Raw genomic sequence first — 25,275 nt, forward strand, 5'->3', positions numbered from 1 at the left:
TATGTCACATTCCTTCAAATGTCTACCTCCTGTTTTTCTCCTCAGAAACATCCTCTGTGTGTTTGTCATCCAAGACAGTCTGTTCCACTCTGTCCAAGAAAACCTCATGCAGCATAATATGGTGAAGTGTAGCTGTATATGCCTCAAGTTGCTGATCTTTGCCTTGCTGCAGGTGTAGCTACCCACATTCTCTGGCAAGAAGACAAACATACCACTTCACCTGAGTTATGTGGGGGACAGAGACATTATTCTTGAGAACAGGAGCTCATCAAGTGCTAGAGATAATAGCCTAAATGTTACAGAGGCCCTTAAATAACTGGAGCAACTCCTTCATGTTCCATATTCAGTAAGCATTGAAACAAAACTTGGGGCCTTCCTCTTAAACCTCCCGTACTAAACATCCATGAAAAATGCCTGTTGGCCTTGCCTGTTAGCTGAGTGCTGAGCTACAGGCACTGGGGCTGCAACTATATAGAAAGCTAGTGGCTCCTCACTCAACCAAGTCTGTGTCTTGCTTCCTCTACACTAATTGTAATTTTTTTCATTTTTGTTCCTATTGGTTCCCTCTTCTCACCATTTCCCCCTAGACTGCAGTTTTCCTTCCACGTGGAAAATGCAGCCAGCCCTTCTTATACACAGATTCAAGCATCCACAGTTTGAAAATGTTCAAAAAAAGAATAAATTTCAAATATCAAACCTTGATTTTAATAAGGGACACCATTTTGCAATGTCATTATATTTAATGGGACTTGAACATCCACAAATTTTGTTATCCATGGGGGATCTTGGAACCAAACTCCAGCGTATAACAAGGGTCCACCGTACATTGAAAGCTTATGTTTTAATCCTTGTGAATTTTGTTATCCTGTATCTACTCCAATAAGAAATGTGCTGTTAGCCTCAGAGGTTTCCTTGACAAGGTTGTGTTCTCCTTGGTAGTAATGGGGGCTTTATTCCTGAGATGAATAGCAGTTTTGAAAAAAATATCGTTATGCATATCTCAGTTTTTATTTCACTGCTCGTGCTGTCAAAAAATGTCAAAAGTTACTACAGTGACACAAATCAGGTTATCTCTAGTTTGGTTTTCAGTGCTATTGTTTGAACTGGCTGTTGTTTAGAATATAGATAACATTAAGCAAAATGGTGTTCTTACATACTGTTATTTTGTATGCCATGGAAACACATATTTAAGCCAGCTTGCAATAAACAAGTTCATTACTTCAGAAGCCTTTGAGCATTTTGCACTTCTGGTAACATAACTGAGAAAACAATGAGACCTTGATTCAGAATGTCCAGTAGAAGGGGAATTATTTTACCCCCAGCTACTGGACATTGTCCAAATTTGTCCTTTTTTAAAAATTGGATATATTCCAACCTGAGAAGGACTGTTGTTAATATCATTAGCCAGTTCCAGATATTTTTGATTAAAGTATCCCTTCCTAGCTTGCATCTCTTCCTAGCTTTCACAGAGTGATTAGAAATTGGGAAGTTATTTTTTGCACTATAATACCCACTATTTTGTTCCTGGCCATGCTGACTAAGGCGGGTTATAGACCGCCCATTTGGGGTGGGCAGCACCCGCCCCTTTCCCTGCTGTATCGGGGCCTCAGTGTGCAGAGCGGCAGCCACTGAGGCCTTGATCCGCCGCTTTTCAGGCTGTGGGGAAGCGGCAAAACGCCGCTTCCCCGCAGCCTGAAAAGGGGTGTCCTTGGGGCTTCAAGCCCCAAGGACACCTCGCGGCGGCGGGAAGGGAGAGAAAGGGGCCGCTTGGCCCCTTTCTTCCTTGCTTCGCTGGGCGCAGCCATCTGAAGGCTGCGCCCAGAGAAGCAAAGTGGCGCCTCAAACCAGGAAGGAGCTCTGAAACGGAGCTCCTTCCTGGTTCGCGCAAAGGGCGCCCTAGGCGCCCTGGTGCGGAGCGAGGACGTTACGTCCGCGCCGCCCCGTGTAGAGGCGGCGCGGCCGTGACGTCCTCATGATGGCGGCCATCTGGAACAGCCGCCATCATTTTTTACGCATAGAGCGTGTATTAGGGTTAGGGAGGTGCGGAAACACCGCACCTCCCTAACCCTAGTACGCGCTCCGTGCGTACTTTAGTGGCGGTCTATAACCCGCCTAAGAAAACTGAGAACCGTAGTCCATAAATGTAATGTGTCCAAGCTCTGGCTCTGATAATTGCAATTTATGGTCAATATACCTATAATTCATGAATTTTTTAGCCCTTTCTGAATCTGGCAGTCTGTGACTAGTACTAAATACCATGGGAGGGAGAGACAGAATATGTTTGTTTGCTGGAAAGGAATGCTTGTCTCTAAGGTCAGCTAATAAGAAATTGACATCTATTCATTTCTAGTTTAAATCAGTCAGTGTGAAAGGTGTGGTTTTCTTCACATTATATTGTGAGTGAAATGAAATTTATTGTGAAATGACAAAATGAAAGGAAGGAAAAGTGATTTGTGAAACATAATGGAATTGTTTGCTTGTTTGTTTGTTTTAGGCTTTCAAGCAGTTATGACCCTTGCAAATTGTTTTGGTCATTGAGGCCTGAAAAGCTGGTGTCCCCCCCCCCCCCCCAGTGTCTCGGCTTCTGTGCCTTTCCAGGTAGTGATGGGTGGCTTGTGACTCTCTTCAGTTCTCCTCCTCTATGGATTTCTGGTTTGCAGTACATATTATTGTGCAATATACAGTACTGTATATTATTATTTGAGGTTTGTTGCAGTGAATCCCTTTGTAATCCATAAGTGTGTTTAATACTTTCTCTCTTAAAAAATAAAATGAAAGGTTTTCTCAATTCATAATTCCTCCCATTTCCTACTCTCTTAGGTTCTCTTTCCTTTCTCCCCGTTCTATTTTCCACCTGCACCCTATTCTGATTCATTGGGTCACACTTTCAAGGGGTTTGGTCAGGTTGACAAATGGATTAGAATCACAGGATTTAGCTAAACCCATACATTCTACTCAGAAATAAATGGCAAAAAGTCCCTTTGTAATCCTTTAGTAGGTTCATTCTTGCTTACACAATGCTGGATGCTGGAATCTTGGATGTTTAAATGGAAATTTTCTCCTCCTTTCCTTCTCTTCTGCTCCCTCTCTCCTTTCTCCTTTATTTTTCACTGACTCCCTTCTTGAGTGGATCACATTCTTTGAGGGGTATGTTAAGGTTGGAATTTGGAACCAAAAGATACAGCTAGCAGAATTCCCACCTTTCTATCCCTTCCTGTTTTTCTTATTTTACATTGAATTGAATGAAAAAAGAAATGTGTTCTAAGACTGATCTTGAAAGAGAATGGGGAAGCAGAGAGCACACATTGATTCTATGTTGCAAGGAATTCTCCTTTTTTAAATTATTTCTGAACCACTCTTTACAATTAGACATTTACTGCTGCACTTGCATTAGATCCATATCCTTAACCTGACATTGGCCCGGTACAGAAGGGAGTATGAGGCGCCCTCGTCACGTGACGAGGGAGTCAAAATGGCGGTGCCTGTACAGATGGGCGCCGCCATTTTGACGTGATAGAAGCTTAGCGTCCGCATGTTGCGGCGCCATAATGACATAGCGAGTGCGCCACTTGTGCACTGCAGAATCATTATGGCACTGCAAAAAGAACCTGCTTTTTGTGGATTCTTTTTGCTGTGTAAGGAAGCCATGTGGGTTGTCCGCTGCAGCTTCTATGTGCAGCAAAACAAGACGCAGGCAGACCGCCCTTTTTGGGTGGTCTGTACTGGGCCATTAACACATAATTCTTTGCTCAACTTTAATAGTGTTCCTTCTTACATTTAATGTTCTAAGTGTTTTGAAGGGCAACTTAACACTTTTTTACTACCCTTTTCTTAAAACCCTCCAGTTCTAAAAGCCTGTTGAATGAAAAAGTCTTCACATGCTAATAGAAGAACAGCAAGAAGAGTGCCATTCCAGCATCCCTGGGTAGGGAGTTCCAAAGTCTAGGGGAGAGCACCAAGAAAACCCTACTTGGTGTTCCCACCAACTGTGAAGGCAGTGGGACTGAAAAAAAGAACTCTCTTGAGATCTCAGAGTGTAAGAGGAGATACAACAGATAGTCTGGACCTAAGTTCTAATACACTCATACACAAGCTTGATCACAAAGCCACCAAATTTGAGGGCAGAACAGCTGGATAGGAAGGGGCAGCCAGAGGCTGCTCCCACCTGGACCACTGTGTGGCCACAGCAACCACACACCACCCACTGTCCTGATGCTGGTCCCTGCTGAGGTCCCAAGTGGACAACAGCAAGGAGCAGAAAAGATCTGTTCCTTTGGGGGCTGAGTTTGGGCTTCCTTAGGAGGCCTGGGAGCAACCCCAATGCAGTTTCCACGTGGGCTGGGGGCATGCATCATCTAAACACCATTTTCCCAAGATGTGCAGAAGCTGGCTTTTTACATTCATCTGTTTTGAGCCTTGGTGTGCTATCTAATAGAACAATAACAAATACCTTAGTAAGGCTTTTGATCCAAATACTTTGGATAATGCCTGAATAAACATTTTAGATTTATGTATTATTATTTTGTTTTTGTACAGCAAGGCACATTTATAATAATAATAATAGGATTTATGAATTGAGTTTGACCAAACGTGATATATAGACTGAGGTTGCAGTCCAAACTGTGGCTTTCTTCCATATATTTGCTGATTGTGGGGCATTTTAAATGGGACAGTGTGATACATGTTTTATGGATTGTAGGTGTTGCCTCTCAAAACTTTGTTCTATTCAAATCATAAGTGAAATTACCAACAACAACCTGGGCACCACTGGTGTGTGTGTATGTTTTAAATCATAAGTAGAAACATTTCCTTAAAAGTACATGTGCATAATGTAATTCTAAAGATGAATAGCATGTATTAACATACTTTTTGAAAAATGGGGTGAAAGAAAGAAGCTGGTTCAAGCAAGATCTCTCGTCACTGCCTCTCTGAAATCACCTCCTACTGAACCTTAAGTTGAGTACTTGGGGTCAGGAGGAAAAGAAAACAACAATTAAAGAGACAAGATGATTGAATGATTTGTTTTTCATTTAGTTATAATCGTAACAGGAAAAGTGAGGTATATACTGTTAGTTCAAATGTTTTTAATTACAGAATTTTAATACCTTCTCACAATGCATTGCAACAATTACCATAGAAGGATAACCTTGCTTTCATAAAATGGTTCACATTTGAAATCTTTATCACTCCATCTTCCATTTACCTTCCTTGGTAGCTGTCTTGGTTCCTATTAATAATGTTTAGGAAATTGTTCTCTGACTGACTGAGCTGGAGAGTGAAACACAAGTGTTTACATTATTTCCTTTTAAATGGACTGTGATGTGTCAAGGCAATGTATTATTGTTAAAGGTTTCTGGGAGAGTCTTTAAGAGGGTTAAACAGTACATCAGTAATCAAAAGAGAACATTTGTCAGTGGTTAATTCTATACAGAGCTTTCCCAGTGTGGCTAAAACCATTTCTGTCTTTTTGTCTATTTTTATTAGTTCCATCTTGAAAACTTTCTACAAGCTGAGTGACATTTTAGGGTTATTAAATTTGTTCTTGGTGCATCTTTAAATCCACTGTTAATGAGCAAGTGCATATTATTAAACATCTTATTTCTCTTACATTTAAGAAATTTCAGAAGTGAATTCCTGTCCATCTAGAGACAATTATCCATTGCATTTATAGAATTAGTAAAATCTATAATAGACAGACCCTGAATATTGATGCCCACTATTAAGTTTATATTAGGAGACAAATAGATATAATATGAAGTTGATTCATAATTCCAAGTGTTCTGGGATGTTTGCAGTTCTTCTTGATCTAGCTTCCACTCCAATTTTGTGATTGTAACTGCTTTAATTATTCTATATTTTCAGCTTGTGACTTTTGATCAGCCTCATGGAGGTTTTTCTCTGGGGAACCATGTGTCTCTCTGCAGTGCAGCACAACTCCTGCATGAAGCTACTGGGAGATATAATGTCACTTGTAGGTTGGGCATTAGCAACAGGATGTTTTAACATGTGGCTATAACCCCAGTTTTTCACCAGCTCAGGGACACCAGCCTCAGCTATATTTCCTATTGTGATTCACAGCAGGAGTCGATACATTAAATTAATGGGAACTTGGTTAATTAAGACTTCACTTCATGGAAGCTCAGCTAACAGGCAAGGCCAACAAGCATTTTGTATGGGCATTTAGTGGGGGAGTTTTGAGGGGGAGGCCCAGAGTCTATTTCATTGCAAACTTATGAATACTGATATCTGAGCTGGAGTAAGCATTAGTCTGTAGAGCCTAGTCTAGGTGCTTCAATTGGGCTTGGCTCTACAGGACAATGGGCTGCCAGACCCAGAAAACCCACAGAAGTGAAGACAAACAACCAGCCAAAGGGAAGGTATTTTTACCATACATCAAAGGAGTCACAGACAAGAATAGGCAAACTAATGAGGAAACACAACCTCCAAATGATCTACAAATCAACCAAGAAAATCCAGCAAATGCTGCGCTCAGTGAAGGACAAGAGAGACCCTCTCATGGCTGCGGGAGTTTAGTGCATACCATGCAGCTGTGGACAAGTCCAAACATGAATCAAGGAACATGAGAGACACTGCAGACTGTGTCGGCCAGGAAAATCAGCAGTAGCAGAACACGTTATAAACCATCCTGGGCATAAAATCTTGTTTGAAAACACTGAAATTCTCGACCATGCCAGCAACTATCAGAATGCACAGAGAAGCCATTGAAATCCATAAACACCTGGACAACTTCAACAGGAAAGAAGAAACCCTTAAAGTAAACAAAGTTTGGCTACTAGTCCTGAAAAACACGAAAATTAAGCCCAATCCATGCAAATGACAACCACCCAGGATGAGGGGGGTTTCCCAGCAGACAATGGATCATTAATTAAATAGACAGCCTGAGGCCTTGCCATTCAACAACAGACCAACACAGATATTAACATGTAAATCACTTCCTCTTCCAGGTCAGCATTCTCGGAAGATGCCAGCCACAGCTGCTGGTGAAATGTCAAGAAAATATTCTTCTAGAACATGGCCTCATAGCTCAAAAAACCCACAAAAAACTAAAGATGCCAGCCCTGAAAGCCAATACACATTGGGAATATGAAAAGCAAGAAGCGACTTTTTTTTACTACAAATACATACACTGTTACAGATATTATTGAAAAGAACTGTTCAAATGAAATCTGACTTTTTGTTTTTAAGACTTATGGACACAGAGTTATAAAAAGACCATGGAAGATTATTACAATATGTTTACTGCAACAAGGTTGGTATATGCACAAAAATAGAAAGAGCAAAACCATTTATGAATAAGTGGAAGTTAAAGCTGATGGATTTAGCAGAGACAGATAAATTGATTTTAATTTGAGACAGATAAAATATTTTTGGATGAGTGGAAACCCCCTATGGACCTTTTGATAAAAGATTATGTATTAGTTTCTGGATTTGAATAATTTCAGGTTAGAATATTTGTGATAATAGAAGGAAATGTATTATTAGATTCATTAGCAAGGTTGAAGTAAGGTAGTTATATATGACTGTAATGCAAATCTATAGTATTTTTTTCTTTTTATGCTCTTTCTACTTTTTTCTTGTTTTATGTCAATACGTTTGATAATATTAGTCATAGAAAAACTTGTTTGTTTTTCTTTTCCTATTGAACTGTTCAACTGTAAATTTTCTGAATGTAATAAAAAACAGTAATACAAAGATGAATAGAGTGAAGTGCCTATGAGTAAACATTTAAAACTGTGAATGAGCAAGTTATGTATGTGAACAGCCATAGAAATGCAAAACCTGTGGGTATGGTGATAAAGTGACAAGTTTTAATTATGGTTGTTAGGGGACAGTGACCATAGTTAAAACTGAACTTGTCACCTCTTCAATAGACCCACACTTTTTGGCATTTGTATTGCTACACAGAGCCCGATCATTCATAGGTATAAATGTCTGTTCCTAGACGCTTCATTCCATGCATCTCATTAATCAGATTTAGTCTATGAAAGCTTATGCTACCAGCGTCTTTCTCTGGTTGTCTCACAGGTGTAACAAGATCCCTTTGCGTACTGTCAGGGGGTAACATGGCCATGTCTGAATTATCCACCAGGGAAAGCATGTAGCTAATTTTGTGCAAAACCTGTTTCCAGCACACACACAAAAATAGGTTTTCTGTGCAGAAAACATGGTGGGGTTTGGGTTCGCTTGTTTTGGGGTTTTTTGCACAAAACTGCGTGTATTTTTTTTTTTTTACACAGAATAATTCCACAGACTCATTTCAGGAAATTTGAATATGGGGGCACTACTGTGGAGCAATATTTGTTTTCTTCCACAGTGTGGACAAAGCTACCATAATTATTCATCCCTGCGTGTGAAGTCAAAATAGTTGATGTTTACATTCCTATTCCGTTATATATTCAAAAGTTCTATTATGTATTAGAATTGTACACAGGTAAAAATTCTTAGGATATCTCATATTTGCTGAAGCTGAACAGTAGGACCAAAGGGGAAAAACCCCACTCTTGACAAATGAGATTTTGAAACTTGCTTCCAAATCTTTGAGAAATGCCACAATAGAAGTTAAGAGAATTTTTACATTTCCTTTCCCAATAATTACCAGTATCAGAAAACACAGATATGTGCAAAAATTAGAAGTAATGTGATGAAGCAGGAAATGTGATCTTTAAAAAGAGAAAGACCTTACAGGTTGAACCTTAAACTGCTTAAACCAGCTCATCCATTGCTAATTGCACTACTGTGCTCAGTTACACAAGAGAGACTTTTTCATGTATTGTGCCTTTGTATAAAACCCACTATAGTATCAGTTGAACATCTGATGTGAATCTTTGAGTTTTAATTTGGACAGTAGCATGGTATCTCTGTGCAACACAAGAAAGAAACTGTGCTTAATGGGCCTTTCTGTTCTGATAGAGGAGCTTCATGCCCTTTCTAAGCACTGAATACTGAATTTAATATGTCCTCACTAGTTCCTTTGCACATATTTTCATTCAGTACTGTCCAGTAGAAACATACTTTTTTCTTCTTTGATTGTGCTTTCACACATACAAGCTAATTTGAAGGATTTTGGTAGTCCAAAAAGTTGCATTAGAGGCTGTGGTCTTTTAAAATATATGTCCTTTATCTCCTAATTTTAAATTTCACAGATCACTTTAGTCCAAAATACACTGCAGAAATAATCCAGTTTGAGACCACTTTAACTGCCCTGGTTCAGTGCTAGGGAATCCTGGGAATTGTAGCTTATTGTGGCATCAGAGCTCTCTGGCAGAAAAAGCTAAATGTCTCACAAAACAACAGTGCCCAGAATTCCCTAGTATTGAGGCAGAGCAGTTAAAACTGTCTCAAAATGGATTGAAACATCTCTCTCCTCTTTCGCTTTGATAGTATCATTTTTAATTGTTATCTATTTTTATATTCTATTGTACTATATTTCTGTTTTTAATTGTTGTGATTGGTATTTGTATATTATATTGAGTTGTAATCCTGCCTCGATCCACCTGGGAGAGGCAGGAAAATACAAATAATAATAGTAACAACAACAACAACAACAACATTTATTTATACCCCGCTCTTATACAATGTGTTTTGGACCTTTTTTGGGTTGGTTTTAACATATTAACATGGCTGCTTCAAGTCTGTATTTAGGGGGGGGAAATGGCATATAAAAAGATCATCATCATCATCAAATGAAAGCATTGGATGGGACTGCAAGGACTCTGTATACTAATAGGATGCAATATTAGAATACATAACTAAGGCACTCCTGAGAGATGGCCATCCAACCTTGCTTGAAAACCTTCAAAGAAACAGACTCTGCCAATCTTTGAAGCAGTCTATTCCACTGTCAAAAAGCTCTTACACTCAAAACTTCCCTCGTAAAAAATTAGGTGGAATCTCTTTTCTTGTAATTTGAATCCATTGATTCATTTTCTAGTCTCTGGAGCATCAGAAAACAAACTTGCCCCATCTTCCACATGACATCCATTCAAATATTTAAAGCTGGCTATGATATCACTTCTCAGTCTTATATTATCTTTGTCTTAGTCTTTCACTAGATATATCCATCTCCTTAAGCCATTCATCATAGGCTTTTGTTTTTGATCATCTTGGTCTCCCTCATCAGGGCACATTCCAGCTTGTCAATAGCCTGCTTGAACTTTGGTTCCCAGAACTGGACATAATATTTCAGTTGAAGTTTGGCCAAAGCAGAATAGAGTGGCACTACTACTTCCCTTGATGAGGACACTACTGTTGATGCAGCATTAGCTTTTCTGGCTATTATATCACACTCTTGAATAATTTTAGATGGTGGTTTTCTAAGACATCAAGAACCTTCTTACATGTGCTGTTGTCAGTCCAGATGTGACCCATCTTATGTTTGTGCATTTGTTTTTCCTGCCTCAATACTGTACATTTTTCCCTGATGAAGTTTATTTTATTACTTTTGATCTACCTCTCCAATCTGCCAAGGTTATTTTGAATTGTGATCCTGTCTTCTTAGGGGGATTAGCTACTTCTTCTAACTTAGTGTCATCTGAAAATTTGATAAGCATTCTATTACTATTTTACTTCTATTATGACTAATAGTAGTAATAGTACTATGACTAGGAGTAATAATACGAATAATAATAATGTTTTACAGATTTTAAGTAATATGTTGCCACAAACTGCCAATTCACTTTTGTTGTTTTACATCACTTAATGTATTTTTCATTTCTTATGCATAACTGGTTTGTTTCAATCCTTAAGCACTACATGAAAACACACAATGTAAAATGGTAAAATCTGAAATTTGGAGAGGTAGGTGCATTGTGAGTTACTAGGAGGAACTGTATGTTTGCTGTTAAACCCATAAAAAGCTGAAAAATCAGACACCCATACTGACCGCCATGTCCACAGGGAATATGGCCTCAAGCAGATGGGGCAAAAGGAGCAGCCAGAGGCTGCTCTCACCCCGATTGCTGTGGGACTGTGGTAACCACACGTGCTTAGTCTCGATCTGGGCCACCACCATGGTCCTGAACCAGCTGCCAAAAGGGAGCAGTTTTTTTCCCCTGCTCCTTTTTGGCCTAGCAATTCTGATTTGGGGTGGGCTCAGCATGGCTTCTGGCCACATTCAGGGTATGGGTCATGTAAATGTCATCCGCCCCCCCCCCCCCATGTGGCCCAGTGGTGGCCCTTTTGGGCTGCCTGTTTTGGGCCCATGTTCATGGACTTACTGTGAAAACACAAAACTTCAGATAAAAATGAAACCTATTGAAATGAATGATTTCCAGTGAAAGCATGCCATAGAATCATGCTGAAGGAATTAGAAATGCCTAGAGAGAATATGTTTCTAGGAATTGCTAGGTCCTCTAGGGTGACTCTGTAGTCAACATCGTATATAAGCATACCATAGAATTGCTCTGGAGGGCTTAGAAAATGCCTAGAGAGAACTTTTTTTTTTTTTTTGGAAGCAGGTATTTGAAACTGTTGGTATCAGTGCCACTGATGTGGGGATCATGTATTGTATATTGTTTGTGTTGTTTTAAAGAAAGATTATGTTTGGTGTATGATCCTGTCTTATCTTGGATCGCTCTCTACTTTACTTACATATTTCTTTACATGTGCATATTGTAAGTTCTACAGGATGGACTCTTCTGAGCATAGTATGCAAATTAGCAAAACTTGGATATGTTATTCTTTAGATTTATGATGTATTCACTGAAGTCCAGGCACTTGCTTAAATAACTGTGGTCTTTGAGCTGAACATAAGAGTTGGCATTCTGCCCTTGAGTCAAACCACATCAAATGGATTGTATTTCATGTATGGGCTCAGTGCCATGGCTTCAACATAGAATGCATGTTACTGAGAATCAAATTCACCTGTGTTCAGTGTGGTTTATTCCAGATAGGTGCATACCTAATGATACCTTATTTCTATCCCACCATTTATAATTTGAGTATCTGACTACAATTGGGGTACAGGGGCATCTATAAAACTCAATGTAGAAGAGAAAAAAATCACTTTATGTGTATTATATGTAGGTTAAGAGTTGTCATGCTGTATGTTCTGCCTATTTTCCTTCAGAATTGTTAAAAGAGACAATTGAAAAGAAAAGCATTCTCCAAGAGTTTTGATACATTTTTTCAAAATCTTATCAGACAGGAAGCACTGCTTGCTGCCATCAGTGAAAAGGATGCAAACATTGCCTTGCTTGAACTGTCTGCTTCAAAGAAAAAGAAAACCCAAGAAGAAGTGATGGCTTTGAAAAGAGAAAAAGACAGATTAGTCCACCAGTTAAAACAGCAGGTTGGAAAATTCTCTTTTCCCTCCCCCCTTTTCTCTTTATTCTCTCTGGAAATTTGAGTTTACATTCCCTTTCTTCTAACTTTAAACCAAGTCTTTAAACCAAGCCTGCCTTGTGATAACCTGAGAGAAAGGTAGGACAAGGACATTCAACTCCTTACTACTCTTCAATTGGTGTTTCATATATTGTTGCATGTTTAACTTGTCCAATATTTTTGGTATAATGCATCCTGTTTTCCCCCTTTTCCATCATGACAATCACTTTGCTGATTAAACAGCACCAGAGAGAATCACACTGAGATGTTTTCCTTCAACAGTATCTTACTAACCATCCTGTTTATTCCCTGTTTTATTGTTGCTCAAAAGTTGTATAGCAGTGGCTTGCTAGCTTTCTGCAAGGTTATCTGGAAGCTACAGATGTAATTGGAACTGGCAGAAACTGGGCCATAATTTGCTTTAGATCTGACCTGCAGGTTATATGTGTTTCAGGTATGATCAATTTTACCTGTTAAAAAATTATTAAATTACTTTCCCTTTTTCTGTTGTATTAATGGAGATAACCACAGAAAATAATCCACAGTGTAGTGTGGGGTTTTGGTTAAAATATTTGATTGAGTGAGGGAGACCAGAGTTCAAATGCATGATGTTCTTTGGGCCACCTCATCTCGTCACCATCTTTCCGGTTTACCTGCCTTTTAGGGCTGGTGTGAGGTTGAAATGGAGAGATATGTTTTCCTTTCAAGAGAAGATGAGATAAAACTTAAGAAAATATGCATGAAAACACCCACCTGACTAATATATATTATTTTTGCTGGGCCTGTCTATTTCTTAGTGCTATGCTATTTATAACGGTTATATTTGCTGCCCATGCATTACATAAGAGGGAGGATGATCAGATAACCTAAATGTTAAAAGCTGTGTCATGGAATGTATTGTCAACCCTCTTTTTCCTGTAGAAATTCTGGGGAAATGCATTGATAATATTTACTGAATGTTTTCCTTTGTATGGCAATATCATCAATCTTGAGTTTCATTATTGTTACCTGTATGAAGTAGGAAACCGTACTAGACAAAATCATGCCTGTCTCTTCCAACTCATTGTAAGTCACCAACCTGTTTTTTAGAACTCAAGCCATTCACAAATGAGCATGCCATTGTATTGGATCCTCCCTTCCAGTGTTTCAATGTAATGATTCTCTCCTTTGAATCTTACATGTTATGCTATAGCTATTTCCCCTTCAAAGCAATAGAATGCAAAACTGCTGCTTTGTACCTAAAGACCCCGCTCTTCCTGTAGTTCTGACCTCATGCACCTAATCATTACAGCTTTTTCCCACAGGTCTATAAAAATAGGAAACAGCCCCAGAGCATGAACTATCCATCCATTTGTGATGCTGACTTCATCACAGACAATGGTGCCAAGTACCTGGGTTCCAGACATGATGTACACATGCCTCAGGTCAGTCAGCTCTGTAGGAGACATTTTGACCAAATGTCATAAGCCCAGTTGATCCATCAACATTTACAAATGGCAACATCTCTATTAATTTTGTAGATAACAACAGAACTTTCCTAGTTATTATTCAAGATAATCTCCTCTTTTTTCATTTTGCATATCTCTCTGGAGCCAAATAAAGACAGCTATTAAAAGTAACTTCTCACCATTCCATCAGATTCTAGCACAAGGTTTGGGACTTACCCTCTCCCTGAGCCATTGACTGAATGCAGTGTGGTTATATGTCATGATACTTATGTCAGGAAGGACTACAGTGGGCTATATAAGCTGGCATAGTTTTCAAAAGGCCTCTTTGACATTTTGTGTTCCCCCACCTATCCACATCTATATAGCATTGGAATTTTCAGCCAATGGGGCTGAATAGGATTTTTTTTTTGCTGTGCCCTTTTGGGCCTTTGGACATCATTTTTGGGGTGTTTTCTCTTGCTCCCTATTCCATGTTAAATCATATTAGAACCTTTAGGCTATGGTTAATATTACATATCTGTCACAACTTACGGGTTGTGGGGACTTGGTTTGGATTTGTTTTCTTTGAAGGCTTCCAGTGGCACAGCAAGGTGAAAGGATTCACCTGTCTTGGGTTCTTGTCCCAAGACAGCAATAGCAATAGCAATAACAATAACATGTACATTTCTATACTCCTTATCAGCACTCTCTAAGTGGTTAACAATGTGTAAGCTAATTACTCCCAACAAGCTGGGTACTCATTTTACCAACCTATGAAAGGATGGAAGGCTGAGTCAACCTTGGAACCCCTGGGATCGAACTCACAACCTTGTGTCTACAGAACTGGCATTTAACCATTGCACCACCAGGGCTCCCTATACCTTCCTATGACTTTCTCAGGAAAGAGTGCTAACCAGTGCCACCTGAGGAATCCCTTGGGATTCCCTGATCACTTCAGGGAATCAGGCTAGGTTGAACCACAGGGTTAATGCCCTAGATTTCAAGCCTGGAAATCAGCCATTTGAGAGAGCTGGCTTAACTGGGTTTTCACATTCAGATTCATGCCTGCATATCCTGTTGGCTGTCATGATAACAGTTCCTAAAGTTGATAAAAATAGTGGCCTTATTTTCACTAACTCAAGTGTTTGCCTTCATCATTGGGTGGGAGAATAATGTGTGATTCTCCAGTTATTATTGGATTGCAGTTCTCATAATTAGTTATCATTGACTATCTGGTGGGGATTACAGTCCAAAAAATTTGGGGAAGTCACCCTTGATTTAGCATGGCCTCCGAATCAGCACAGCCAAGCATGGGTTGACCAGCCAAATGGATCCTCATGCTGGAGATTAGGGAATTTATTCTGTCCATAGCACAGATGACTAGCTTTCATATAACTCACCAAAGGCAAAGGTATAGCACTGGTTGTGAGAAAACAGTGTTGCTGAAGACAATAATGGCTCTATCCTGCCCTGGTCAACAATGCATGGCTTTCATTAACAGGTAGGTTGCACATATCTCTATATGTAACAAAACACATTATTGTGTTCCACAGATTTAGAAGTGACTGTCTAGAAGTGGTATGTAGACAGCTGGATAAAAAAAGAAAAGCTTTGCTGCATCAGAATGTTACCTAGCCTAAAGAAAACATATTCAGGGGTACGCCATGTTGGCCATGCAGCAAAATACAACAAAATGCAAAATCCACGTAAGTGTGATACGTTAACAGCCAACCAAAATGCAAAAATGCATCATGCAAACTTCTGAACTTTTAGTGGCTTCTTGATTAGGCAAAGATGTTAAAAATGCATACAGAGGAAAAGCAATAGTGATACAGTTAATGGCATACGTATTGTCTCATGTTATTTCTGTTGTCAATTAAAATGGCTTTTGCCCCCTTTGAAAATGGGGATAACATTTGCCCTCCTCCAGTCTGCTGGGACTTCTCCTGTCCCCCCGGGAATTCTCAAAGATTATTGACAGTGGTTCTGAGATTACTTCTGCCAGTTCTTTTAATACTCTTGGATGTAGTTCCTCTGGCCCTGAAGACTTGAATTCATTTAGAATAACCAGGTATTTCTATACTACCTGTTTACATATTCTGTGCTGCATTTTCTCTATTGTATCATCTGCTCGATTTTCACCAGGTTAAGCATTGTTTTCCTTTTTTGAGAAGACAGAGGCAAATAAGGTGCTGAATACTTCCATCTTTTCTCTGTCCCTTGTTAGCTTTTTGCCATCTTGGCCAGGCAGAACCCTACCCGATTCTTATTCTTATTCTTCATCCAAAAAGCCATTTTTATTATTTTTAACCTCTCTGACAAGCCTGATCTCATTCTGCACTTTAGCTTTTCTAATTTCTCCCTACCTTTTAGATTGTAAGCCTGAGGGCAGAGAAATGTCTAATTAACAATTTGTAAGCTGCTCTGATAGCCTTTTGGCTGAAGTGCGGGGTATAAATAAATAAATAAATAAATAAATAAATAAATAAATAAATAAATATTATTACTACTACATGTGCTGACATGACAATGAGTTCCTTTTTTTTCTTTTTTTTTTTTGGTGATTAATTATAATTTTATTGGTAGAATGAAATTAATACATGTTATTATAATAAATTTATAAAATATTGATTAAATTCACCTTACAATAATATATAAAAAAGACTTTTACATTATATTCCCCATACATATAATATATCCCTTTATATTCCATTCTTTACTACTTTATCTAACTTTATTTCATATTTCTTTTCATCATATATTTTTCATAATTCCCCCCTTCCCCCAAATGCTCCCCATCCCCTGAGCCTATCTTCTTATTATTCTATCTCCAGAATTGTAACTCTTCCTCTGCTGGTAAAACACCTCCTTCTTTTCCTAAAACATTTTGTACAAATGTTTTCCATATTGCTTCGAAATCATTTCTCTTGATTATTCCTCTTCTAAACTTAATTTCACTAGTTAACTTATCGTTAATTGCTATGTGCCAAATCTCTCTATACCAATCTTGTATTTGTAAATTTCCGTGGTCTTTCCACTTTTTTGCTATCATCAATCTCGCCGCTGTTAATAAATTTGTAATTAGATCCTTTATAACTTGGGTGCAGTTAATTTTATCATATAAAGATAATAACACTGTCTTTGGACTAAATTCTAAATCAATTTTTGTTATTTCTTTTATCTAATCAAATACAATTTGCCAAAATTTCCTTACGGTTCTACACCCCCACCACATATGCATATAAGTGCCTATCTCTTGACACCCTCTCCAACATAACCTTGAATAATTTTATTTATATGACTTAACCTTACAGGCGTTAAATGCCATTTCCAAATTATTTTGTAATAGTTTTCTTTTATTCGTATAGAATAAAATTTTAAATGGCGTTGATTCCAAATTTTCCCCCATTCGTGGTCATTTATTTTTTGTACTAAATCATCCTCTCATGTTGTCTTTAGATAACCTTCTTTCTCATTATATTTTAATAATAATTTATATATTTCACTTGTGACCCCTTTCAAAGTTTCCTTTGCCTCTATACTTTCTCTTTGCCTAATCAACTGTTCAAATTTTGTATATTCTCTAATCTCTCCTATATTTTTCTCATACTTCTTTGTCCGTTGTTCCAACTGAATACAATTATACCAAGTTAATTTTGATCCTTGCAATTTCTCCTTTATTTTCCCTTTCTCCCTCATAGTCTTCATCCATTCTTTTATCCTATATATTTCTTGACCTTTTACTAATTTCCCTACTTCTTCCTTTAAATTTACTGGAAAAATTTTTAGCATTATAACTGGTGTTAAAGGTGAGATAGCTGGCATTAGTTTTTCTTTATTTTTTTTCCAAATTTCTAATATATTCTTTAAAAAGGGGTTTTCTATTTCCTTCATTTCTTTCATAGTAAGTTCTTTAAAAATATATATTTTCCAATTTTCCCTCTATTCCTGTTGTTTCCATCTCTAACCAATCTAATTCCCCTTTCTCTATGATTCCATCTATAATATATCTTATTTGGTTTGCATTATAGTACAGTTTTAAATTTGGGAGACCCAAACCTCCTTCTTTTTGGGGTTTATACCAATATCTTTTATTAATCCTTGCTTTTTTATTTCCATTACAATAGTTATTCACTAATACTTGCCAATTTTTAATTTCAACATCTGATATTTGTATTGGCAACATCCTAAACAAAAAATTAATCTTAGGCAGAATTTTCATTTTTATTAATGCGATTCTACCGAACCATGATAATTTAATATTTTTATATTCTTCTAATTTCCTTTTAATTTCTATTCTTAATTTTTTATAGTTCTGATCCTCTAATTTGTGTAGATTTTTTGTAATTTTTATTCCTAGATATTTAATTGTATCTTTTACCTTTATATCTATCTTTCCATCCTTTACAAATTCCTGTTCTTCCGTTTTTGGATAATTGAACAACATTAGCTCTGATTTATTCCAATTGACTCTTAGTCCTGTCATTTGTCCAAACTCCTTTAAATGGTTTTTCACATTATTCATTTTTTCCAAGGGGTCTCTAATTGTTATTAGAGTATCATCTGCAAATAAACTTATCTTATTCAATTTTCTCATCCCAATTCCTTCCAGATTTTTATCCTCCCTAATAATATTTGCTAATATTTCAATAATTATTGCAAATAAAACCGGGGAAAGAGGGCATCCTTGCCTTGTTCCTCTAGAAATTGAAATTTGTTCTGTTATTCCATCATTTATTGTTACTACTGCTGTATTATTTAAATATAACTGATCTATCAATCCTCTAAACTTTTCTCCCATACCTAATTTCTTTAACATTATTTTTAATGCTGGCCATTCCACACAATCAAAAGCTTTATAAATATCTAATGCCATTATTCCTGCTTTCTGCTTTCTTTTCTCTAATATATTTATTTTATTCAGTACTCTTCCTATTAAATTTGACATTTGTCTTCCTTGCACAAATCCACATTGATCATTTTGAATATATTTATATATAAACTTATTCATTCTTTTTGCCATTATGGCTGTTAATATTTTAGCATCCTGATTGATAAGGGATATAGGTCTGTATGAGCCTGGGTCTGACAAATCTTTATCCGGTTTTGGAATCAATATTATCATTGAGTGGTCCCATGATGGTGGGATATGACAATGAGTTCCAAAGATCTGTTGGGTGAATCAAAACTCTTATCTTATTTATGACAAACTTTGAAAATGAATTGTTACTTTTTTTATTCAGTCACTGAATCAGATTGCTGTCACATTTTAGATGACAACCTAATTTGTAAAAGGTACAATTTCATATGTGCCATTACATGTTAATGGCAAATCCCACTGAATAATAATAAATCAGTGTAGATCTGAGAATGTTTTCAAATCATTTAGCACAGGCAATAACTTTTGATGTTACATTTCCTGCTCTGGGGGGGGGGGGGAGCTTTATTTAAAGGTCTACATTTATGTAATAGTGTGCCTGGTTAAATTTAGTCTTGTTTTTACCTTACATGCTACTTTAACTGGTTTGATTGACACTAGCTCTTTGAATGCTCTCATCCTATTTTGTTAATGTGTACATTGGTTGTTGTGTTTTAGTAACATGCCACAAGGTTGATATCCAATGTTGTAATAGGACTTTGACTAAAATACTCATCTGTATCTCCTGCCCCTGGAACATGAGTCTCCCAAATCATTTAACTTTGACTAGAGTTGCTCATCCATCTCCTGCAATTTACTTTCAAGATATGTTTTTGCAGAAACATTTTTTATACCATCAGAGTGAGAATTAATTTTGTGCATATAAATAATATGTGTCTGTCTCATGCTTTCTGCCATTTTGCCATTCAGGTGGATAGCTGATTCTTTCCCTGAGTTTATATAGCCTTCTAGAACCGAATGCATAGCTGTTTGTTTTCATTTGTAAGATTTTATGTTTAATTTTTGGGACAGGGTTGGTTCCTCCTAGCTGTTTCCCTAAATGTAGCGCTGCCTTGGGTAGAAGCAATGTAGCTTTGATTGGTTTAAGGAAACACTCAGCTTGGAAAGCAAGAGGGGTTAACTGATATTTGTACGATCCAGATCAACTATACCAGTACTCACTATGGAGACATAGTCAAGGTGAATTATACATCTGTTTATTAAGAATAGAAAGTAGCATAAACACAGAGTTTCAAACGTACACCATACAGAGCTAATCAAATACAGAAACTTGAAAGGGGATAGCTGAGACCTAGGGTTGGATGAGTCAGTAGATACTTGTCCCTGAGGAGAAGGAGCCATATAAATATGGGAAGTAAAATGATGCAAGTTTGGGTTTGGGATTGGAGGTTTTCGAAAGGAAAGAACATAAGACACAGACCAGGGATTGAGGATGATGGTCACAGTGTATGTGAGAAGACTGATTGCCACAATTTTAACATGCACACAACAAGTTTCATTTTCAGGGTCATATTTATATCTTTTAAGTGGTTGCCAAGGTTCCGTAGGAAACCAAAAGTTTGATTACTCTATAACAGAACTTGGAAAGCTTTCCAAAGTAAAAGGTTTTTTGATATCCAGGAGATGAGGGGGATTTATTGTGATTGATGATACTTCATGGATTTTACAACTCAGAGGCAAGATCAGGAGAGTCCCTAATATTTATGTCCATTTACAAATAGCATTCCCATTGTGATAGTTGATGATAGAAAATAGTATAGTCGGTCTTTCTTATACACGGATTTTTTATACACGGATTCAAGCATACACAATTTGAAAGTGTCCAAAAAAAGTATAAATTTCAAATATCAAACCTTGATTTTCCATTTTTTTAAGGGATACCATTTTGCTATGTCATTATATTTAATGGGACTTGAGCATCCATGGATTTTGTTATACACGGGGGATCTTGGAACCAAACCCCAGCGTATAACAAGGGTCCACTGTATCTCACTTTTTACTGGTCTTCTCTGTGTCTCACTACTGGAGACAATACACTATGTGAGAATGTTAAAGAGGACCTTCTCTGCTGGACACCCCAGTTGTGGAATACCCTCCCTTTGAGGCCCAGTTGGTGCCAAAAGGAATATAATTGTATCATCAAGCAAACATTTTGGGCCTGATTGATTTTACCCAAATCTGCATAATTTTTTGAATTTGTCTCCTTTGTCTTACAGTATTTTAACATGTCCAGTGGTTGTTTCAAACTGATTTTTAAAAAGTCCTCTCATCTCAAAAGTAGTACTGGTAGTTTTCAAAATTAGTTTACCACCTGCACATTGGTCCAGAATACAAAGGGATGGTTCTGTGGTGGATCTCTTTCCTTCTGTGGAACTGGGGTGGGCAATCCATTGTTCTCACTTTGTGTACATGTATTACTCTAAAAGCATTTCAGGAAAGCTGGGCCTAGGGTAGGACCTCCAGAGTCAGTTTGCACAGGTGTAGGTTTATGTGTGTTGGGGTGGGGTGGGGGAGAAAAAGGGCAGTTCCATCCAAGTGCTAATATGACATTAGTTCTAGGTCATGGTCTTCTATATAAAAAATGTCAAACAAAACAACTTTGCACACAGAGAAGCATTTCTTTACACCTCTTTGTATTTATATGTTCTTCTACACACACACACACGCAGAGAAAGAGAGAGAGAGAGAGAGTGTGTGTAAAAAGATTCATGATACTGAACTCTAGGTATGACTCTAAGTATGATATTCAAAACCACTGTGGTCCTCATAAGAGTTAATAAAGCTGATGAAAAGTACCACTATGTTTACACTATACTTCTAAAAAAAAAAAAAACCAACAACCCTATTTGTATTAATTACATTTATGTTGAAAATGGGACATTTATTATACGTATTAATTAAAACTTGGAATTTTAACTTAGTTTACCTTATTACACTAGAAAACATACTGGAATGCAGGTGAACAATCTCATCCTTGATTTTCCTGCTCTCTCACTGTTTCTGTTTTGTCCTTGGAAGAGAAGGAAACAACTACATGAATCTTGGAAAATCCTGTTTCTTACCCCACCCTCCCACTGAAATGGTGGTTCTTCTCTGATGTCTTCTGGCCTCTTCCCTCTTCTCTCCATTGGGTTCTCATTCTTTTGCTTCTTGCACTTATTTCTGTCCCTGCTGTTTTGCTTTCCCATCTACTATATGCCCATGCACCTCCTGTGTGCCCCTAGTCTCACTTTTTGTGATTTTTTTTCCTGCTGCTCTTTCTCTATTCTTCCCCCTGCCTGGTTTTCTTTACAGGCCAGATATCCTTTCCTGCTCATGATTCTACATAATGAGACACCATATTGTCCTTCTTCTACCTGCGCTTCCTGTTTTGCTTTGATCCGCTCAGTGCCATTGCCTGTGAGGATGGCAGAAGGGGTGATGGTGAAGGGAAGGGAAGGAGTGCTGGAGGAGACCCACTATATTATTAATCTTGACAGCGTTAAAAAGGTAGTCAAAATGGATCTCTTCTGACAGGCCTTCCCGGATTAGCATCTCAGTCACCTCTTGCTGTCTTGTTCATTTTAATAATCTTAACTGTATTGTTTTATTGTTATTGTTTGTTGTGATTATTGGTTATGGTGGGTGTGTGGGTGTGTGGGTGTGTTTATGGGATATTGTATTTTAAAGTTTTTAATATTGTTGTAAGCTGTCTTGATCTCATTGGAGAGGTGGGGCATTATTATTATTATTATTATTATTATTATTATTATTTAGCAAACAAAAATGCTACTCTCCCCATATTGCTTTTGAGTGTGCAAGACCAGAGTGAGAGAGTTGATGACTTGGGCTGTTAGAAGACTCTCATTCATATGGTCGCTGTGCATTGAAATTAATAGGAAAGAATAATAACAACATTGTTCCAGGAAAATACCCTCCCAAATTATATTAAATGTTATTGGTAAAAAGAGTACAGAAATAAATTTTGGTTTAATTGCTTTCTGTCTCTAGTCATAATATAAGCAACCCACCTTAAGATATGCTAGTTAAGTAAGGAATATGCTTGGAAAGGCTTAGAGAATTCCATGTCCATTGTATGAAATAAAAACTGAAGTTGAAAAATGCCTAGAAAATACAGGCCATAATGAATATCTATATGAAATTGGTGTTTTATAGGAGAAAACTAAGAGAGGAGCCACCATGCAGAATTAAAGCAGTTTCACACCACTTTAACTGCCATGACTCTGTCCTACAGAATCCTGGGATTTGTAGTTTGGTGAGGTGCCAGAGCTCTCTGCTCAAAAGGCTGAATAGCTGACCAAACAACAAAGTAATGGATAAAGTGAGATCATTCTGCTTTATCCAACTATAACAGTCTCCTTCACTCCTTCATTTTGTTTAACCCAACTAGGCCACTTCAGAAAAACCTGCCCTCTGTTGATATCAGAAAACCCAAGGAAATGTGTGCATGGAGATTATATGTGCACTAAGCTTCAATACCATTGCCTTGTTAATGTTACAAAGCATATTTTTTATGTTACACTTTTCATTGTATGTTTATACAATATGGTATGGAATTAAAAAAAATTCTGAGGTTCAAGCAGTCAGTACTATTAAACTTAGTGGATTAACCCAATATAACAGATTGTCTCAGAGATCTCTGTTGTGATTGGATGATGGCCAAGTGTACTGATTGCATCAGAATGTGTAATGTATCACAGACTTATATTGAGACCGAATTGCCAAAATTCAAATATATCCATGTTTGCCTAAAACACAGATAGCAAGAAACCTCGAAAAATTTGGTGGGCTCCTCAAGCTTCCTACTTTAGGCTGGCTGTCTATGATGGTTTCCAGTGACTCCATGTCACATTTTCAAAGACTGCTGGATGATAAATTCTCACTGAAATTATTTTTATTACATGGACAAGGAAAGCACAGTGACTAGATACCAAAAATGAATGTTTGCATGAAGGAGAATACTGCTCATACATGGAACTTTACTTTAGTTTTTGCATTGTGTCATTCCCACTGTCAAGATGATAACAAGCTAGCCAGGATGACTGAAATCATGAGTTGTTGCTTCTGTGGTGGACAGCAGCAGCTTTGAAGTGAGCAGGGATGTGTGTGTTTGTTCTTCTAACAGAAATAGTGGCAGTGCAGAGATGCCACATTTGCTCAGTCCCCCAGCTGTGTGCGTCTGAACCTACGACTTAACTTTCCTCTTTTCCTAACTGTTAGCCTCACAAAACACTTTCTTTCTTCATTTCTTGACCCTAGGCCAATTTTTCTGACATTTGATTCTGCTGTGTTTCCTGCTTTTGCTTTCCCATCTCTTGTGATTACCATTTTGTCCTGTTCAAATGTGTAGTAAATTTCATCCTGGATGTCAGCATACAATCTTTCACTTTTCTCCTTTTATGCCTCCGTGGTGGGAACATAAATTTGGATTATGATTTAAGTGATAGATTTTCCATGCAGTTTTACTGCTGTAATTTGGTCAGATTTTGAATGGTATTCTCTTATTGTTTTTGCTACATCACACCTCACTATTTATACTGCCCTATTTCTCCTCAGCTTTCCATGACTTTGGAGAAGCTAGAAATTGTAAAACAAGAAATTGAACTTATAGACATAACAACACTTGGTGAGAATGTTCTAAAGTGGATAAGAAGAGGTGCTGTTTAGGCTATCTTTAAACAGTTTACAACCAACAATATTAGTCCATTAAGCGGTTGCCTTCACTTACTGAACAGCTTACACATTTTAAATTTGCCTGTCTACCAAGGAGTTTAGGAAAGCATATATGGTCTTCCAACTTCCATTCAACCTTCATAGTGTTCCTATAAGATAGGATGAACTGAAAAATATTAGTCAGGCCAAGGAACATGTCTCAGCAGGGATTTTAAATTGGGTAATCTCTGTCCATGGTGGGTCGTCTGCTTCAGGTTTTCCTGCCTTTTGATTTTATCACCCTTTAGGATGAATAATCATTTTTAAAAAATTTTAATTTCTGAAGTATTTATTGGACATTGGAGCAGACAGTAGGATTAGAAGTATCTTAAAAGAAGAAGGTTTTCAATTTGTATTTCATACACTGATTTCATTAACATTGCTCTTGAAATTATTTATAAATTGAAGAATGTCACATGGAAAGTAGCCGACTTATAGTGGAGTTCTAAGCTGAGTCCCAAGCAAATTTACTTGGAATAAAAGTCCCATTTGAATTTAATGTAACTTCTTTCCAAGAAAGTATGCTAAAGGTTTGTATCCTAAAAACATTTAGGAGTGAGCAAGCTCCACTGACCACAAGAGAATTTCCTTCCAATATGCTTGGGAGAGTTGATCTACATGAGTTGCAGTTTTACCATATGAAGGGCTAAAAAGGGACTTGTGCAAGATCTCATTGTGTAAAATTTTTCAGAGCCAATGAAATCAAAGGCCTTCTGTTTAAATTATCCTTAGTTTCCATGTCTGGATGGAAAACACTGGACTTACCACAGAATGCTAAAATATCCTTAGTAGCCTTCACTGGGGAGGTCTGATAGACTTCAGAGTGTTTGGAGGACAGTTTTTAAAAGGACATAT

At 37.6% G+C, this 25,275-nt stretch overlaps 1 protein-coding gene across 18 annotated transcripts in view; it reads left to right on the forward strand.

The window, feature by feature from the left end:
- Window positions 1-25,275, forward strand: part of ERC2 (ELKS/RAB6-interacting/CAST family member 2) — a 741,540-nt gene that overhangs the window by 495,751 nt on the left and 220,514 nt on the right. For 14 of the 18 annotated variants that reach the window (XM_089522554.1, XM_089522416.1, XM_089522425.1 and 11 more), the window contains 2 exons: window positions 12,163-12,310; window positions 13,647-13,766. In XM_089522554.1, coding sequence (XP_089378680.1) covers window positions 12,163-12,310; window positions 13,647-13,766 — 268 coding nt within the window. The remainder of the gene's footprint in view (window positions 1-12,162; window positions 12,311-13,646; window positions 13,767-25,275) is intronic. The other 4 variants (XM_089522499.1, XM_089522508.1, XM_089522562.1 and 1 more) reach the window with 1 other exon arrangement.

The sequence above is a fragment of the Sceloporus occidentalis genome, unplaced genomic scaffold (assembly GCF_023333645.1).
Source record: "Sceloporus occidentalis isolate IW3139 unplaced genomic scaffold, rSceOcc1.0.p SCAF_1, whole genome shotgun sequence".
Taxonomy (NCBI): domain Eukaryota; kingdom Metazoa; phylum Chordata; class Lepidosauria; order Squamata; family Phrynosomatidae; genus Sceloporus; species Sceloporus occidentalis.